Source organism: Aotus nancymaae, unplaced genomic scaffold, assembly GCF_030222135.1.
Source record: "Aotus nancymaae isolate 86718 unplaced genomic scaffold, 86718_ANA_hifiasm-v0.15.2.pri h1tg000058l, whole genome shotgun sequence".
Lineage (NCBI taxonomy): Eukaryota > Metazoa > Chordata > Mammalia > Primates > Aotidae > Aotus > Aotus nancymaae.
In genome coordinates, this window is record NW_026988472.1 from 55,098,405 (window position 1) to 55,118,558 (window position 20,154).

Consider the following 20,154-nt stretch of genomic DNA (forward strand, 5'->3'; position numbering starts at 1 on the left):
AGGGAGAGAATATAAGTTTGTTTCATAGATGTCAGTTCAAGGAGCCTTCCTGCTATCTAAATAGACATGTCAAAGAGGCCACGTGGTGTGGAACTCAGGGAATGTGTTTGGACTGGAGAAGCACATATGGCAGTCATCACTGGCGGGTGATGGTAATTGGAACCACACATGTGGGAGACGCCATTAATGCTGAAGCAGACCAGGAAGGAAGGGGGCTTAGGACCAAGTCAAGGAGGACCCAGTCAGCAAAGACACAGGCAGAGGAGGAGGAGGAAGCAGTGGCTGAGACCGACTTGTGGCCAGAAGGAACGGAGAAAATTCCAGAGGATTTGATGGAGACCAAGAGTGCAATGTGAACTCAAAAGCAAACACTCTGTGAAGTCTTTGTTATAAATATATAGAGAGTTATAAATATAGATATAGTTACCTAGATATATATCAATTATGTATATTTATATATAAATATATAAAATATATATTATAAATTTATAGATTATTTATTTATAATATAAATATACTTACATACTTTTACATAAATAAATTTATAAATATTGATTTTTTTATAAATCTATTGATTATATATTTATTTATAAATATATGTACATCTATATATTTATATATTGTTATATCAAGATGAAAAAAGGTAAATATGATATAATACATGGCAAAGATTCTTCCTTTTACCTGAAAATGCTTTCACAGATTTATATATTTATATCCATATATGTATTTATATATTATTTAGATATAAATATGCATTGATTATATGTCAATATATAGCTACATATTAATATATATTATTGATATATCAATATATGTTTATATATTGTGATAGATATATATCTGTATATTATATAAATACCTAATAGGTATAAATATATCTACTAAGATAGATACATATTTGTATATATATAGATATATGTAGAGATATTTTTGTATATATATTGATATATATATATCAAGATGAACAAACAACAAAAAGTAGATATGATGTGATACATGCAAAGATTCATCCTTTTACCTAGAAATGTTTCCTCAGTTTGCAGTTATTTATATAGATTCTCCTGAACTTCCACAGAAGGCACATTGCATAATGTATGCAAATGAAGTTGTTTTCTTTAACTTAGAAATATTTTTAAATACCCATTAGTAAGTATTTTAAGATATTTTTAATTAAATATTATTATTCATGGTTAAGCAGTTATAAAGCACCTGTTAGTTACCACACAGTGTGCTAAAACTGTGGTTTAACATGAAGCCTCAAAGTCAACTTATGTATGGGATTCATCATTTATGGAGTTGCAGCTGGGTGATAAAGACGCAAACATAGGCCGTATCCTCTGGCCGTGTGCAAGGCATGCCATTCTTTGGCTCCTTAACTTATTGAGTGTCTATATGTTTATTTGTTTTAGGAATTCTGAAGTGTAAAAAGGACAAAGCTTATGAAGGTGGTCAGTTGTGTGCAATGTGCTCCAGTCCAAGGAAGTTGTACAAACATGAGATTCATAAGCTGAAGGACATGACTTGTGTGAAGCCTTCCATAGAGTCTCCTCTGAGACAGAACAGGAGCATGAGTATTGAGGAGGAGCAAGAACAAGAAGAGGATGGTGACACCCAGCTCACCCTGGAGAAATTCCAGCTCCCCCAGTGGAGCATCTCTTTGAATATGACCGACGAGCATGGGAACATGGTGAACTTGGTCTGTGACATCAAGAAACCAATGAATGTGTACAAAATTCACTTGAACCAAACGGATCCTCCAGATATTGACATAAATGCAACAGTTGCCTTGGACTTTGAGTGTCCGATGACTCGGGAAAACTATGAAAAGCTATGGAAATTGATAGCATACTACAGCGAAGTTCCCGTGAAGCTACACAGAGAGCTCATGCTCAGCAAAGACCCCAGAGTCAGCTACCAGTACAGGCAGGATGCTGATGAGGAAGCTCTTTACTACACAGGCGTGAGAGCCCAGGTTATTGCAGAACCGGAATGGGTCATGCAACCGTCTATAGATATCCAGCTGAATCGACGTCAGAGTACGGCCAAGAAGGTGCTACTTTCCTACTACACCCAGTATTCTCAAACAATATCCACCAAAGATACAAGGCAGGCTCGAGGCAGAAGCTGGGTAATGATTGAGCCTAGTGGAGCTGTGCAAAGAGCTCAGATTGTCCTGGAAGGGGGTCCATGCCAGCTGAGCTGCAATGTGAAAGCTTCTGAGAGTCCGTCTATCTTCTGGGTGCTTCCAGATGGTTCCATCCTGAAAGCGCCCATGGATGACTCAGACAGCAAGTTCTCCATTCTCAGCAGTGGCTGGCTGAGGATAAAGTCCATGGAGCCATCCGACTCGGGCATGTACCAGTGCATTGCTCAAGTGAGGGATGAAATGGACCGCATGGTATATAGGGTATTTGTGCAGTCTCCCTCCACTCAGCCAGCCGACGGAGACACAGTGACAATTGGCAAGAACCCAGGGGAGACAGTGATGTTGCCTTGCAATGCTTTAGCAATACCTGAAGCCCACTTTAGCTGGATTCTTCCAAACAGAAAGATAATTAATGATTTGGCTAACACATCACACTTATACATGCTGCCAAATGGAACTCTTTCGATCCCAAAGGTCCAAGTCAGTGATAGTGGTTACTACAGATGTGTGGCTGTTAATCAGCAAGGGGCAGACCATTTTACGGTGGGAATCACGGTGACCAAGAAAGAGTCTGGCTTGTCATCCAAAAAAGGCAGACGCCCCGGTGCAAAGGCTCTTTCCAGAGTGAGAGAAGACATCGTGGAGGATGAAGGAGGCTCAGGCACAGGAGATGAAGAGAATACTTCAAGAAAACTTCTACATCCAAAGGACCAAGAAGTGTTCCTGAAAACAAAGGATGATGCTATCAATGGAGATAAGAAAGCCAAGAAAGGGAGAAGAAAGCTGAAACTCTGGAAACATTCGGAAAAAGAACCAGAGACCAATATTGCAGAAGGTCGCAGAGGGTTTGAATCTAGACGAAGGATAAACATGGCAAACAAACAGATTAATCCGGAGCGCTGGGCTGATATTTTAGCCAAAGTCCGTGGGAAAAAGCTCCCTAAGGGCACAGAAGTACCCCAGGTCATTAAAATCACAACTCCTCCATCCTTAAATCTAGAAGTCACACCACCTTTGGCTGCTATTTCTCCCCCCTCAACATCTCCTGTGCAGATGGCAACCAGGGCTGAAGAATCCTCGGCAGATGTACCTCTACTTGGTGAAGAAGAACACATTTTGAGTACCATTTCCTCAGCCAGTATGGGGCTAGAACACAACCACAATGGAGTTATTCTTGTTGAACACAAAGTAACAAGCACACCTCTGGAAGAGGTTTTTGATGAGTTTTCCGAGAAGACTGAGGAGATAACTTCCACCAAAGGTGACCTGAAGTGGATTGCAGCCCCTACACTTATATCTGAGTCTTATGAACCATCTCCTACTCTGTACACTTTAGACACAGTCTATGAGGAGACCACCCATGAAGAGACGGCAACAGAGGTTTGGTCTACAGCAGATGTTGGATCCGTGCCAGAGCCCACATCCATTGAGTATGAGCCTCCACTGGATACTGTCTCCTTGGCTGAGTCTGAGCCCGTGCAATACTTTGACCCAGATTTGGAGACTAATTCACAACCGTATGAGGATAAGATGAAAGAAGACACCTTTGCATACCTTATTCCAACCCCCACCGTGTGGGTGGCTGACTCCAGTACATTACAGTCATTTGAGGATTCTACTGTAGGGGAACCAGATGTCCCAGGCCAATTACATCTACAAGGACCGACAGACAACATCCAGCTTGTGAAAAGTAGTTTAAGCACTCAAGACATCTTATTGGTTAAAAAGGGTATGAAAGAGAAGTCTCAGACACTACAGAGAGGAGATATGCTAGAGGGAGACCCCACACACTCCAGAAGTTCTGAGAGTGAGGGGAAAGAGAGCAAATCCAACACTTTGCCTAACTCCACACTGGGTATAACGAGCAGTATGTCTCCAGTTAAGAAGCCTGCGGAAGCCACAGTTGGCACCCTGCTAGACAGAGACACCACAACAGCCACAACACCAAGGCAAAAAGTTGCTTCATCATCCACCATGACCACTCACCCTTCTCGGAGGAGACCCAATGGGAGAAGAAGATTACGCCCCCACAAACTCCGCCACCGGCACAAGCAAACCCCACCCACAACTTTTGCCCCATCAGAGACTTTTTCTACTCAACCAACTCAAGCACCTGAAATTAAGAGTTCAAATCAAGTGGAGAGTTCTCTGGTTCCTACATCTTGGGTGGATAACACAGTTAATACTCCCAAACAGTTAGAAATGGAGAAGAATGCGGAACCCATATCCAAGGGAACCTCACGGAGAAAACACGGGAAGAGGCCAAATAGACATCAACATACCCCTTCTACAGTGAGCTCAAGAGCATCTGCATCCAAGCCCAGCTCTTCTCCTCCAGAAAATAAACATAGAAACATTGTTACTCCCAGTTCAGAAACTATGCTTTTGCCTGGAACTGTTTCTCTGAAAGCTGAGGACCCTTATGGTTCCTTAGATTACATGACAACCACCACAAAAATATATTCATCTTACCATAAATTCCAAGAGACACTTACAAGGACATATAAACCCACATCAGATGGAAAAGAAATTAAGGACGATGTTTCCACAGATGTCAACAAATATAAAAGTGACACTTTAGTCCCTGGTGGATCAATCACTAATGTCCTACCAACTTCTCGCTCCTTGGTCTCCACTGTGGGAGAATTTAAGGAAGAATCCTCTTCTGTAGGCTTTCCAGGAACCCCAACAAGGACAACCCAGCCTGGGAGGCTGCAGACAGACATACCCGTTACCACATCTGGGGAAAACCTAACAGACCATCCCCTTCTTAAAGAGCTGGAGGAGGTGGATTTTACTTCTGAGTTTTCGTCCTCTCTGACACTCTCCACACCATTTCAACAGGAAGAAGCTGGTTCCTCCACAACTCTCTCAAGCATAAAAGTGGAGGTGTCTTCAAGTCAGGCAGAAAGCACCACCCGTGGTCCAGATCATCATGAAATCACGGTGGCTGTTCTCCGTTCTGAAACTAGACCACAGAACCACATCCCTATTCCTGCCCAGACGAAGGAGCCAGCATCCCCATCCCCATCCACGATTTTCGTGTCTTTGGAACAAACCACCACCACAAAGTCAGCACTTCTCAGTCCAAGAACATCTGAAACATCTAGAGATTCCAAGGAAAATGTTTTCTTGAATTATGGGGGGAATCCAGAAACCAAAGTCGCCCCAGTGAACAATGAAGGAACACAGCATATGTCAGGGCCAAATGAATTATCAACTCCCTCTTCCAACCAGGATGCATTTAACTTGCCTACAAAGCAGGAGCTGGAAAAGCAAGAATTTGATAGTAAGATTCTACCACCTAGCCCAGATAGCCACCACCAGGATGGAAGAGTTCATACTTCTCATCAACCAGCCAGAGTCCCTGCCAAACCCATCCTACCAAGGGGAACAGCGAGGCCTGAAACTTCCACAGAAAGCGCCTTCAGATACTTTGTAACTTTCCAGCCACCTCGTCACTGGACCAACAAACCAGAAATAGCTACATATCCTTCTAGGGCTTTGCCAGAGAGCAAACAGTTTACCACTCCAAGATTATCAAATATAACAACTCCTCTCCCATCACGCATGTCCAAACCCAGCATTTCTAGTAAGTTTGCTGACCAAAGAACTGAGCAACTCAATGGCTACTCCAAAGTCTTTGGAAATAACATCCCTGAGGCCAGAAACCCAGTTGGAAAGCCTCCAAGTCCAAGAATTCCTCATTATCCCAATGGAAGATCTCCTTTCTTTACTAACAGGACTCTTTCTTTTCCACAGTTGGGAGTCACCCTGAAACCCCAGTTACCCACCTCTCCTGCCCCAGTAACGAGAGAGAGAAAAGTTAATCCAGGTTTCTACAACAGGATACATTCCCATAGCACCTTCCATCTAGACTTCGGCCCTCCGGCACCTCCACTGTTGCACGCTCCGCGGACCACAGCGTCACCCTCAACTAACTTCCAGAATATCCCCCTGGCCTCGTCCACCCAGAGTTCTGTCTCCTTCATAACATCTTCTGTCCAGTCCTCAGGAAGCTTCCACCAGAGCGGCTCAAAGTTCTTTGCGGGAGGACCGCCTGCCTCCAAATTCTGGTCGCTTGGGGAAAAGCCCCAAATCCTCACCAATTCCCCACAGACTGTGTCCGCCACTGCAGAGACAGACGCCGTGTTCCCCTGTGAGGCAACAGGGAAACCCAAGCCTTTCATTACTTGGACAAAGGTTTCCACAGGTAACGTGTTTAAGCATCTACTTTTTTTGGTCAATTTTTATTTTACTGGCTAGCAATATAATACATTAAAAAAGAATGTGGTAAACACCATAAACGCATTAGCAGAATTTTTATGACACCTTTGAGGATTTTTTTTTACTTGAATAAGTGTTTATTTTTATAATTTCAACCTTCATTTTAGATGCCAAAACACGTGCAGATTTGTCCCACGGATATGTTGTGTGATGCTGAGGTTTCAGGTACAAATGATCCCATTACCTAGATAGCGAGCATAGCACCCAAAAGGTGGTTTTCTCAGCACTTGCCACCCCTCCCTCTCTCCTCTGGTAGTCCCAAGTGTCTATTTTTCTATCTTTATGTCCATGTGTACCCAATCTACACCTGAACCAGAGGTTGTTTAGGAGAAAGGTAGTGGAGTCTTACTTTAGGCACAATCAGAAACTCAGAAAAGAATGAATGGGTAGGATGAGAGGGGTCATCTGAAAACTTAGATCTAAGCCTGTTTCTTTGCAGGGACAGGAAGCTAGGAACTAGAACGAATGTGAGATTTAAATTGAGTCATGTAAACATCTAATAGGTAGTTAGAGAATAACCCATGTCTGAAATGTTCCATAAGAGAGCCTCTCATTGTTTTCAGTTGGCTCCAGTACAAAAGCCTTCAACCACCCATGTGAGGGCTAAGTGGATGTGAGAGATGGTCTGTAAATCCCCCGTTCCCCTCTACCAGCTTGCAAAGGTAAACCCAGCTTGGTCAGAGATCAGCTTCTAGTCTTCCAAGTGCTAATCAGATGCTTCTTAGATTTGAACCTAGACGTATGATTGTGTTAGCCTGCTTGGGCTGCCATGACAAAGTACCACAAACTGGACAGCTTAAGTAACAGTTAGTTATTTTCTCATAATTGTGATGTTGGAAGTCCAAGATCAAGGTGTTGGTAAGATTTGTTCCTTCTGAGGCCTCTCTCCTTGGTGTGTAGATGCTATCTTCTTCCTACATCCTTGCATGGTCAAACTTCTGTTTGTCTAGGTCCTAATCTCTTCTTATAAAGACACCAGTCCTATGGGATTAGAGCCCACTCTACTTACCTCATTTAACCTTAATCACCTTGTTAAAGACCCTATCTCTAAATGGAGTCATACTCTGAGTTCCTTGGGGTTAGGACTTCAATGTATAAATTTGGGAGGGACACATTTCAGCCCATAAAAATGGTCTATACCTGGAATCCTGAGACAGACATTCGAAGAGCAGCCAGCTTCCTAAATTGACCATCTGCTTTCTCTGAATGGCAGAACAATTTCTAGGTTACAGAAGAAAATGAAAACGGAGAATCACAACCTGCACAAAAAACCATACCTTTTCTCCTTTCTCTTTCCTTCTCTCTCAACACAAATGTATCTTCAGCCCTGGATTCTGATCAGAGGTGTGTGTGTGTGTGTGTGTGTGTGTGTGTGTGTGTGTGTTTTGCCTTCATTTGGATACTACAGAAATGATTTATGCTACTAGCACTTAGCTGTACTTTCTTTGTACTGCTTTATCTCCCAAATGTTGGAAGTATTTCAGAGGTTCACAGAGACTGAGCCTAGGGCAATTGTTTACTTCTTTGATAAGCTCAGCACTTGAAGTCATAGGTTTTCATAATAATTTCGTAATGAACTTTACTGGAAGTGGGAAATGGGGGACACCATAGGATTTTTATTCCAAAAAGGTATGTCCTTGAAGGAACCCATTCTCCTCCCATTTGTATAAATCGTTAGGGTCCTTCACACCCTGGGCCATTTCAGAGCATCTTTGGATTATGCCCCCTCACCAGACATTCATGCACATTTTTCTTCTACATTTCCCATAATCAATTCTCAATGCTGGCTGCTCATTTGTTAGCTAGCTCTTGTTTTTGGACAAGAGCTATTTCTCTCAATGCATGGCCAAATGAGATTTGCTCACATCCAAAAGTGTTGAAGTTGAATGTTGTGGATGGCTTTGTTTTCAGATAAACTAAGCTCTCTTATTGAGGCATCAGAGAGAAATAGAAGGCCACCCTATAACTGCCCCAGGAGTTATAAGGATGATTGGCAGGAGGTTTCAGTGGTCCTTCTCTTTCATCCCAAGCCAAATGAAAGACAGGCACTCTTGTACCTCTGCATCATAAAATGCCTCAGTGGGGAGGTGGGACTCCATGAGTGAGGGTCAGCAGGTGGGTGCCCATGCCAATGTCCCTGGTCACCTGTCATTTGGGAGGGCTCAGCCACCAAGCTAGGTGGCATCTTAGCTGCATTGCCTGAAAAGTAGGGAGACTGTATCAGCACCAAACAATACCTGCTCTCTAAGACCCGGTGGGCTGGGCAGACTCACCTGGTTGCTAATCCTGGCTTTGGAGGAGACAGCTGTGGTCTTGGTTGCTTCTGTAAACACACCAGAGTAGTGGCCTTCTTGCATCGTCTGTTCCGTGCTGGAATAATCCATCCACTATGAAATTATTTTCATAGCGAAAGCACGTAATTTTGTAGGTGGGTGAACACTAGATACCTTCTCAAAGAGTGTGAGTTCCTCTTGAGGATGGAAATGATGGCAAGCTTGCAGGATTTGAAAACTTCATTCAGAGGGTGAACTCCCATCTTAGAGAAAGTCATTAGCAAAAGAGTCTGAGGCACTGATCAGAATGCAATGAATAGTGCACAGGAGAAGTCCAGACCCAGGAAGATTCAGTAACATGGGAGAAGAAAGGAGGGAGTCCTAAAATTCAGGGCTCTCTTGGGCTCCCCTGTTTAAACATGTGGGTTTTATTATTATATTTCATTGTTAACAAAAGTCCATGAGATCTGTGGAAGATACAGGAGGAGTTTTATTTTCAATTAAAAAGATACAATCTGCAGATTGAGTAGATATAGCCTTCAGTGCAAGTGAAAAGTGCGCTCTCTGAAGAACAAAGAAAATAGAGACACCTCCTGCACTGGTTCCCAATCAGGTCCATTTACACAAATTAAGAATTCAAACTTGTTTAGTTCTGACTGGTCCAAATAGATGAGCCCTGATTGGGTGGTTTCCAAATCCCAGACTGGAAGTCTCTGGCAAGCTGCTTGTCAAGAGATACTGCTCCAAGAACAAACAGTGTTGGATCGCTGTTCTCTCACTCTGCCATGGTTGCTTTGTTCTGTTTTATAAATTTGGGCATCTCTATGAGTCACAGGGTGTCCATGTTATGAGAGCTTGAGGTCTCATTTACAGTTTCATTGCATGCCTGTATGGTTAGGCCAACAGATCAGTTTGTTACTCACAGTTCATCATGCAGGGCCACAGAGGGAAGCAGAGAGATGGGGGAAAGGGTGGGCAAGCACCTTTTTTGTGTGTGCGGTTTCTATGGGAAGAAGAAGGCGAGGCTTAGAATTGAATAGTTTGAAAGATGTCAGCAGGCTCTGGAGCACATGGGGCTGTCTCTAGTTGTGCGGTACTGGTACCTGACCCTGGGCTAGTTAAGGCTAGAGGATAGTCACCTGGAATCAGACAGCCCAATAAAGGGGGTGGTAGGGTGTGGTCTCCGGATTGATTGGTTTACATATGCCAGGTGCGCTCACAACTGACTGGTTTGCTGTCTCTAGCAATTATCTAGCTTTGGGATGAGCAGTTTCCCCAGGGTCAGCAAAATCCTGGATGCCAGAGCATCAGAAACACACAATTAATACAGACTTGGATGATGGCAGAGTCCCAGGAGGTCGCAGAGTGTGAAATATGGAGAGATAGAGAGTGGAGAGAAATAAGGACCTCTGTCCCCTAACTCCACCCACTGGCTAGAGTGGTGAGAGGTCAGATGTCACTGAGAAGCGTGAGTTCATGCTCAACTCAAGCAGGGAATGACCCCGTCAATCTACTCCATCTACCTTTCTTTCTTTCTTTCTCTCTTTCTTCCCTCCTTTCTTTCTTTCCCTTCCTTCCATCTTTCTTTCTTTTCTTTTCTTTCTTTCCCTTCCTCCCTTCCTCCCTCCCTTCCTTCCTTCTTTCCTTTCTTTCTTTCTTCTTTCTTTCCTCCCTCCCTCCCTCCCTTTCTCCTTCCCTTTCTCCCTCCCTTCCTTCCTTCCTCCCTCCCTCCCTTTCTTTCTTTCCTCCCTCCCCCCTCTCTCTCTTTCCTTCCTCCCTCCCTCCCTCTCTCTTTCTTTCTTTCTTTCCTCTTGCTTTTTTTGAAATAGAGTCTTACTCTGTTGCCCAAGCAGGAGTGCAGTGGGATGATCATGGCTCACTGCAGCCTCTGTTGTATCCCAGGCTCAAGTGATCCTCCCACCTCAGCCTCCCAACTAACTGGGATCAAAGGCACATGCCACCATGCCCAGTTTTTTTTTTTTTTTGTGGAAACAAAGTTTAGCCATGTTGCCTAGGCTGGTCTGGAACTCCTGGGCTCAAGTAATCCCCCTGCCTTGGCCTCCCAAGGTTCTGGGATTAATTTACCTTTCTCATGGACTCAAGGACCTCTCTGGACAGGGGTAGCTGGCCACTGCAACCCTGGGATGTCAATGCAGCCAGCTAGCCCAAGGAATTCAGGAGAACAGCATAAGCATAAATAAATAAGGGAGAGGCTGTGTCTCTAGTAATTGAGCTTGTGGCATCTTAGCTCACCTTGGAAGTGACTGGGACTCATGCCTGCTCCCAGAATTCTGTATAAAACGCACGAGGATTTTATATGTATTTTATATTATATACGTTTGCCATCCTTTGCCTGAAGATGGCCCTGCTTCTGGGACTATTATAAAAATGAAAAAGAGAAACAAAACATTATTTTTCTCTATCATTTTTTTATAGCATACTTACTTCGTGTGTGTGTGATGACAACACAAAATCTACTCTCAACAATTTTCCAGTATAAGCTAAATTGTTATTAACTATAGCTGCCATGAGTATAATATCACCTGAGCATATTTCTCCTAACTGAACTTTATACTCCTTAATTAATATCTTCCCTTTTCTACCACCTCCAGCCCTTGGTAACCACCATTCCACTATCTGCTTCTGCTTCTATGAATCCAACTTTCTTGCATTGCACATATAAGTGAGATCATACGGTATTTGTCTTTCTGTGACTGGTTTATTTCACGTAAGCTAATGTCCTCCAGGTTCATTTGTGTTGTGGCAAATGACAGAATTTCCTTTCTTTTGGTTAAAAAAAAAGACAGAATGGTATTTCATTGTGCATATGTATGTACCACATTTTCTTTATCCATTCATTCACTCATGGACACTTAGGTTAATTCCATATTTTGGCTGTTGTGATAAACATGGGAGTGCAGATGTCTTGTCAACATACTGACGTCATTTCCTTTGGATACATAACCAGTAGTGGGATTGCTAGACCACAGGGCAGCTCTATTTTTAGTTTTATGAGGAACCTACATACTGTTTTCCATAGTGGTTGTACCAATTTATGTTCCCACCAACAGTGTACAAGGGATCCCTTTTTTCCACATGTTCACCAGTGTGTTGCTTTTCGTCTTTTTGATAATAGCCATTCCAGTAGGCATGAGGTGGTATCTCAGTTTCACATTTCTTTAATGGTTAGGACCAAAACAGGCTGGGTGTGGTGGCTCACACCTGTAATCCCAGCATGCTGGGTAGCCAAGACAAGAGAATCACTTGAGGCCAGGAGTTCAAGACCAGCCTGGGCAACACAGCAAGGCCTTATCTCTACACACACCCACAGCCACACCCACCCACACACACACACACACACACACACACACACACAGAGAGAGAGAGAGAGAGAGAGAGAGAGAGCGAATTTAAATGATCCATGAGTGGTGGCCTGCACCTGTAGTCCCAGCTACTTAGAGGGCTGAGTCTAAGAGGTTGAGACTGCAGTGAGTTATGATTGCACCACTGCACCCCTGCCTGGGAGACAGAGCAAGACCCTGTCTCTAACGAAGAAAATAAACATAAAAAAATACTTTTAAAAACACGAAAACATTCTACCTTCTGCATTTGCTTTTGCTACTTGGGTGATAAGGTGGAGAATTAGCTTAATTAACTAATAGTGCTTGTTTGGGCATTATCAAAAGGGCACAGTTTATGCCAAAGGTGACTGTGTTCATTTTTTCCAGGAGCTCTTATGACTCCCAATACCAGGACACAACGCTTTGAGGTTCTCAAGAACGGTACCTTAGTGATACGGAAGGTTCAAGTGCAAGATCGAGGCCAGTATATGTGCACGGCCAGCAACCTGCACGGCCTGGACAGGATGATGGTCCTGCTCTCTGTCACCGTGCAGCAGCCGCAAATCCTAGCCTCTCACTACCAGGACGTCACGGTCTACCTGGGAGACACCATTGCAATGGAGTGTCTGGCCAAAGGGACCCCAGCTCCCCAAATTTCCTGGATCTTCCCCGACAGGAGGGTGTGGCAAACTGTTTCCCCCGTGGAGGGCCGCATCACCCTGCACGAAAACCGGACCCTTTCCATCAAGGAGGCGTCCTTCTCAGACAGAGGCGTCTATAAGTGCGTGGCCAGCAACGCAGCCGGGGCGGACAGCCTGGCCATCCGCCTGCACGTGGCGGCACTGCCTCCCGTTATCCACCAGGAGAAGCTAGAGAACATCTCGCTGCCCCCGGGGCTCAGCATTCACATTCATTGCACTGCCAAGGCTGCGCCCCTGCCCAGCGTGCGCTGGGTGCTCGGGGACGGTACCCAGATCCGCCCCTCGCAGTTCCTCCACGGGAACCTGTTCGTTTTCCCCAACGGGACGCTCTACATCCGCAACCTAGCGCCCAAGGACAGCGGGCGCTATGAGTGCGTGGCCGCCAACATGGTAGGCTCCGCGCGCAGGACGGTGCAGCTGAACGTGCAGCGCGCAGCAGCCAACGCGCGCATCACGGGCACCTCCCCGCGGAGGACGGACGTCAGGTACGGAGGGACCCTGAAGCTGGACTGCAGCGCCTCGGGGGACCCATGGCCGCGCATCCTCTGGAGGCTGCCGTCCAAGAGGATGATCGACGCGCTCTTCAGGTAGGCGGCTCTGCGTGGCTTGTAAATCACCGGGCGGGTGGCCCCAACGAATATGAGTCCTTGTTCTGGATGAGTATGCACACGCATTGCTCCCTGAGGGAGGTAAAATTAAATGACATTAAATAACAGGGCGCGGTGGCTCACGCCTGTAATCCCGGCACTTTGGGAGACCGAGACCGGCAGATCACTTGAGGCCAGGAGTTCGCCAGCCTGGCCAGCATGGTCAAACCCTGTGTCTAATAAAAATACAAAAATTTGCGGGGCATGGCGGTGGGCGTCTATAGTCTCAGTTACTCGGGAGGCTGAGGCAGGAGAATTGATTGAACCCGCGAGGTGGAGGTTGCAGTGAGCCAAGATCCTGCCGCTGCACTCCAGCTTGGACGATAGAGAGACACTCCACCTCAAATAATAATAATTAATTAATTAATTTAAGACAGGGTGTCACTCTGTCACCCTGCCTGGAGTGCAGTGGTGTGATCATAGCTCACTGCGGTCTCAAACTCCTGGACTCAAGCGATCCTCCAGCATCAGCCTCCTGAGTAGCTGGGACTACAGGTGTGCACCATGAGTCACAGCTTGTTGTTATTATTATTATTATTTACTTTTTGTAGAGATGGGATCTGCTGTGTTGCCACGGATGATCTCAAACACTTAACCTCAAGCAAGCCTTCTGCTCTGACCTTCCAAAGTGCTGTGATGACAGGCTGGAGCCACCATGCCTGGCCCCGTGTGTGACTTTTATGCAATGAAATTTTGTCTCTCTAAACTGGATCCAGAACAAATACTTAACTTCTTAACAAATACTTAACTTTCTCCTCTCTTGCCCCATTCAAAAAAAAAAAAGGAAAAAGCAATAAATCAACCAATTTATTTAATGATTTATGTTTATATGTTTTTAATGATTATATGTTTAATGATTTATGATTATATGTTTAATGATTTATTTAATGATTATATGTTTAATTTAATGATTATATGTTTACCTATAATTTAACGATTATATGTTTAACTATAATGTTAGGACAAACATTTAATGATTTAATGATTTATATGTTTATATTTAATGATTTATATGTTTATTTAATGATTATATGTTTATAATGATTATATGCTTAACTATAATGTTAGGACAAACAATTGGGCTTGCTTCTATTTCCATTATTGATTTCAACAAAATACATAGACATGTTAGGCTTTATTTTAATATGGCATTATTGATACAGTCGAAGGAATACATTGCTTTAAAAGCATCATTGCCACACCAATATAGTGCACTTGAGAATCATCCATCTTACCTTAAATGTCAATAGTGCTGAGGTCAAGTAACCATGTGTTAGCATGAAAGATTCTATCTGTCTATCTATCTACCTATCTATCTATCTATCTATCATCTAGCCATCCATCTACCCATTTCATCTATCTATCTATCTATCTATCTATCTATTATCTAGAGCATTTGGGAAACTGACGTCTTACTCCTTTTTCTTTTTTTCTGTAGTTTTGATAGCAGAATCAAGGCGTTTGCCAACGGGACCCTGGTGGTGAAATCAGTGACGGACAAAGATGCCGGAGATTACCTGTGCGTAGCTCGGAACAAGGTTGGTGACGACTATGTGGTGCTCAAGGTGAATGTGGTAATGAAAGCGGCCAAGATTGAGCACAAGGAGGAGAACGACCACAGAGTCTTCTACGGGGGTGACCTGAAAGTGGACTGTGTGGCCACCGGGCTTCCCAATCCCGAGATCTCCTGGAGCCTCCCAGATGGGAGTCTGGTGAACTCCTTAATGCAGTCAGATGACAGCGGCGGGCGCACCAAGCGCTATGTCGTCTTCAACAATGGGACACTCTACTTCAACGAAGTGGGGATGAGGGAGGAAGGAGACTACACCTGCTTTGCCGAAAATCAGGTCGGGAAGGACGAGATGAGAGTCAGAGTCAAGGTGGTGACAGCGCCCGCCGCCATCCGGAACAAGACTTACTTGGTGGTCCAGGTGCCCTATGGAGACGTGGTCACTGTAGCCTGTGAGGCCAAAGGAGAACCCATGCCCAAGGTGACTTGGTTGTCCCCCACGAACAGGGTGATCCCCACTTCCTCTGAGAAGTATCAGATATACCAAGACGGCACTCTCCTTATTCAGAAAGCGCAGCGCTCCGACAGCGGCAACTACACCTGCCTGGTCAGGAACGGTGCTGGAGAGGACAGGAAGACGGTATGGATTCATGTCAACGTCCAGCCACCCAAGATCAACGGTTACCCCAATCCCATCACCACCGTGCGGGAGATAGCAGCCGGGGGCAGTCGGAAACTGATTGACTGCAGAGCTGAAGGCATCCCCACCCCCAGGGTGTTCTGGGCTTTTCCTGAGGGCGTGGTTCTGCCAGCCCCATACTATGGAAACCGGGTCACTGTCCATGGCAACGGCTCCCTGGACATCAGGAGTCTGAGGAAGAGCGACTCCGTCCAGGTGGTATGCATGGCCCGCAACGAGGGAGGGGAGGCCAAGTTGATTGTGCAGCTCACCGTCCTGGAGCCCATGGAGAAACCCATCTTCCACGACCCGATCAGCGAGAAGATCACGGCCATGGCGGGCCACACCATCAGCCTCAACTGCTCGGCCGCGGGGACCCCGACACCCAGCCTGGTGTGGGTGCTTCCCAATGGCACCGATCTGCAGAGTGGACAGCAGCTGCAGCGCTTCTACCACAAGGCTGACGGCATGCTACACATTAGCGGTCTCTCCCCGGTGGACGCTGGGGCTTACCGCTGCGTGGCCCGCAATGCTGCTGGCCACACGGAGAGGCTGGTGTCCCTGAAGGTGGGGCTGAAGCCAGAAGCAAACAAGCAGTATCATAACCTGGTCAGCATCATCAACGGTGAGACGCTGAAGCTCCACTGCACCCCTCCCGGGGCTCTACAGGGACGTTTCTCCTGGACGCTCCCCAGTGGCCTGCATCTGGAGAGCCCCCAAGCCCTGGGACGCTTTTCTCTTCTGGACAACGGCACCCTCACAGTCCGTGAGGCCTCGGTGTTTGACAGGGGTACCTATGTATGCAGGATGGAGACAGAGTATGGCCCTTCGGTCACCAGCATCCCGGTGATCGTGATCGCCTATCCTCCCCGGATCACCAGTGAGCCCACCCCGGTCATCTACACCCGGCCTGGGAGCACTGTGAAACTGAACTGCATGGCTATGGGGATTCCCAAAGCTGACATCATGTGGGAGTTGCCGGATAAGTCGCATCTGAAGGCAGGTGTACAGGCTCGTCTGTATGGAAACAGATTTCTTCACCCCCAGGGATCACTGACCATCCAGCATGCCACACCGAGAGATGCTGGCTTCTATAAGTGCACGGCAAAAAACATTCTTGGCAGTGACTCAAAAACAACTTACATCCACGTCTTCTGAAATGTGGATTCCAGAAAAATTGCTTAGGAACTGACAACAAAGCAGGGTTGGTAAGGGAAGCCAGGCTGGGGAATTGGAGCTCTTAAATATTGTGTCACAGTGCATGGTGGCCCCTGGGGGGTTTCGACTTGAGACTGACCTTGATCTAAGATTGTTGGGAAAAGGAAGCAATACAGACACGAGAAGGAGGACTCAACCTTGCTGGGAACTTTCTTTTGTGTTTACATCATGCCAGAAGCTTCATTCAGGGTATCTGTGCTCTGACTGCAATTTTTCTTTTTCTGCAAATGCCACTCAACTGCCTTCATAAGCATCCACAGGATAGCTAAGGAATGGTTGCCAAAAATAAACCATAGACGTGAACAATGCCTCACTGACCCGTTGAAGATGCGTCACCTAGTTAACCTGCTGCAGTTTTTACCCGATAGACTTTGTTCCAGATTGACAAGTCATCTTTCAGTTATTTCCTGAATATCCAGCTTGCCCGATAAGGGTTTAGAACCAGAGTGATTGATATATGTATTTTTAAATTCAGAGTTACATACATACAGCTACCATTTTATATAAAAAAACCTTATTTCTTCCTGGAACTCACTTTTTATATAGTGTTTTATATATAGATTTGTTTTTCTTTCAAATCAGACGATGAGACTAGAAGGAGAAATACTTTCTGTCTCATTAAAATTAATAAATTATTGGTCTTTACAAGACTTGGATACATTATAGCAGGTATGGAAATCTAATTTTACAAAATTCCTCTTCAACCTCCTTCAATTCAGTAACCACTGTTATATTAACTTCTCCAGGAACTCTGCAGCGGGGAAGACTGCCGTATTAGATTTCCTTGTATGCAAAGTTTTTGTTGAAAGCTGCGCTCAGAGGAGGTTGGAGGAGGGGAAGGAGAAAACTGCATCATAACTTTACAGAATTGAATCTAGAGTCTTCCCCAAAAAGCCCAGAAACTTCTCTGCAGTATCTGAACTGACCATCTGGTCTAGGGTGGCTGCTGCTTCTCCGGCCATGGGTCAGTCTGTGCCTATGAATAATACAAGACCTGTTATTTCCATGACTGCTTTACTGTATTTTTAAGGTCAATATACTGTACATTTGATAATAAAATAATACTCTCCCCAAAACTGTGCAGTGATGACAGTGCTATTTTCAAGGACAAAAGAGAGTCACATGAATTTGGGTTTCCATCAGAGCGGTTGAAAAAACTGCATTCATTCACCTTCTCTCAATGGTTCTCTTCTCTACACTTTTTTAACAGGCAAGGAAACTGAGTCAAAGGCGATGCTTCTGATGACAGACCTGGCAGGCAGGAAGGCAGGGTTCGAGTGTCACCTGCATGTAGTGACAATTTCAGTATGCAGCAAGACAGTCCGGGGACTGAGAAGTGGTGCTCTAGGAAATCCTTCAGGACTTTTCTTTGATTTTTGTCTAAGAGACTTCTGGAAATACATGTACTGGTGTTCCACAAACATGCAACACTGTCCTTCTTTTGCTTCCCCTGAGAGGAAGGAAAAAGGCAAACAAGATAAATATTTGGGAAAAATATGACTGTCAGCATTTCAAGAAATGCAGTGTGGCCAGTTGTTAAAGAATGTTGGTCATGGAAACTAAAGAATTCTGTTTTTTTTTTTTTTTTTAAACTCTGTGGGAGGCATAGAGCCTGTCTCTCATTCATGAATCCACTTATTTGCTTAAATATATCTGCACAGCCCTTACTGTGTGCTGGATATCAGGAGATGCCTGAGGAGGCAGAGAGGTGAAGGAGGTGGTGGCGCTTGGAGTGTTTATGCTCAATAGACAGGCTCTTCAGACGCTGCAGGGTCTCTCAAAATGGACATGAATGACATTTGGGGCTGGATTATTCTCTCGGATGGGGTGTCCTGTGTAGGGTGTTGAGCAGTGTATCTGGGCTCTGCCTACCAGATGCTAGTACCCCGCCGGCCCCCCAAAATTGTGATGACCAAAAATGTCTCTGGACATTGCCAAATGCCCCTTTAGGGGGTGCAAACTTGCTCCTAGCTGAGAGCCACTGACATAGAGGATAGATTAGATTGGTAGATCGATAACTGACAGATGATTGCTATAGATAGATGATAGATAGATGGTAGATAGATGACAGATAGATAAATGATGGACAGATATAAAGAGATAGATGATAGGTTAATAATAGATATACATAGGAGAGATAAATAGAGAATGATTGATACAGATAGATGATTGATAGATATAAATAGATAATAGATATAGATAGGAGTAAGATAGGTAGATAGATAATAGATGGCTGGATGAATGATAGATAGATAAATGATGGATGGTTGGGTGGACAACAGATAGGTATATGGATAAATAGATAATGGATATTTAGATGAATTGTAGATACATGATAGGTAAATACATAAATAATGGATGGTTGAATAGATGATCAATAAATGGATAGATACATACATTGATTGATAATGGTTGGGTGGATTAGATAGGTAGTTGGGTAGATGATAGACAGATGGGTAGATAGATAAATAGATGATGGATGGTTGGTGATGGATGGATAGAAGGATGATAGACAGACAGACAGATAGATAGATAATGAATGACTGACTGGATGGATAATAAAGTTTCTCACTGAGGATTTCCTGCCTCAGCACTATGGACATTTGGGGCTGGAGATCCTCTGTGGTGGGACGGTCCTGAGCACTGTAGGGTGCTGAGCAGCATCTCTGGGCTCGACTGACCAGATGCCATGAGCACCCACCACCCCAGTGTGACAACCAAAAATGTCTCTAGACATAGCCACATGACCGCCATGAGGCTGCCCCATCCCTGGTTGGAAAACACTGTGCTAGATTAACACATGCAGCAGGGTGTTTTAGAAACACATTCATTCGGACTGCCTGCTTCAGTGCATGATGCAGAAAATGAGATCCAGGGAGGTAAATTCATCTAGGTGTAGAGAATGTTTCTGCAGGACATACCTTGATACAATTTTACCTGGAAAAAAAAAATGGTAAATGCATCCTATCAACCCCAATTTTTGCATTCACATGAGGTGATGGTCTGAAGAGGCGTTTGGGAACATTAAAAGTAGTTCAGAGATCATTCGGATTCTAGAGGATTAAAAAAAAACAGAGCAGACTGTAGCCCATTAAAAAATAGCTATATTTTTATTACTGAGCTAACATGTTAACAGTCAAGAATAGAAGAATGGCTGGGCAGAATGATATGGACAAATGGGAGGACATGTTTTCCTGGCAGCAAAAGCATCATGAAGAAAGTTTGACCCTCAAGCAAGGAGACCTGGGGTCTAGTGACACATAAAAAGTAATAGTGATGCAGGCTCATAGTCACAGCTACTCAGAAGGCTGACGTAGGAGGACCACCTGAGCCCAGGAGTTTGAGGCTG

At 44.7% G+C, this 20,154-nt stretch overlaps 1 protein-coding gene across 1 annotated transcript in view; it reads left to right on the forward strand.

The window, feature by feature from the left end:
- Nucleotides 1–18,280, forward strand: part of MXRA5 (matrix remodeling associated 5) — a 33,544-nt gene extending 15,264 nt beyond the window's left edge. The window contains exons 4-6 of the mRNA XM_012458799.2: nt 1,413–6,362; nt 12,438–13,338; nt 14,837–18,280. Coding sequence (XP_012314222.2) covers nt 1,413–6,362; nt 12,438–13,338; nt 14,837–16,745 — 7,760 coding nt within the window. The 3' untranslated portion in view covers nt 16,746–18,280. The remainder of the gene's footprint in view (nt 1–1,412; nt 6,363–12,437; nt 13,339–14,836) is intronic.
- Nucleotides 18,281–20,154: the final 1,874 nt, after the last annotated feature.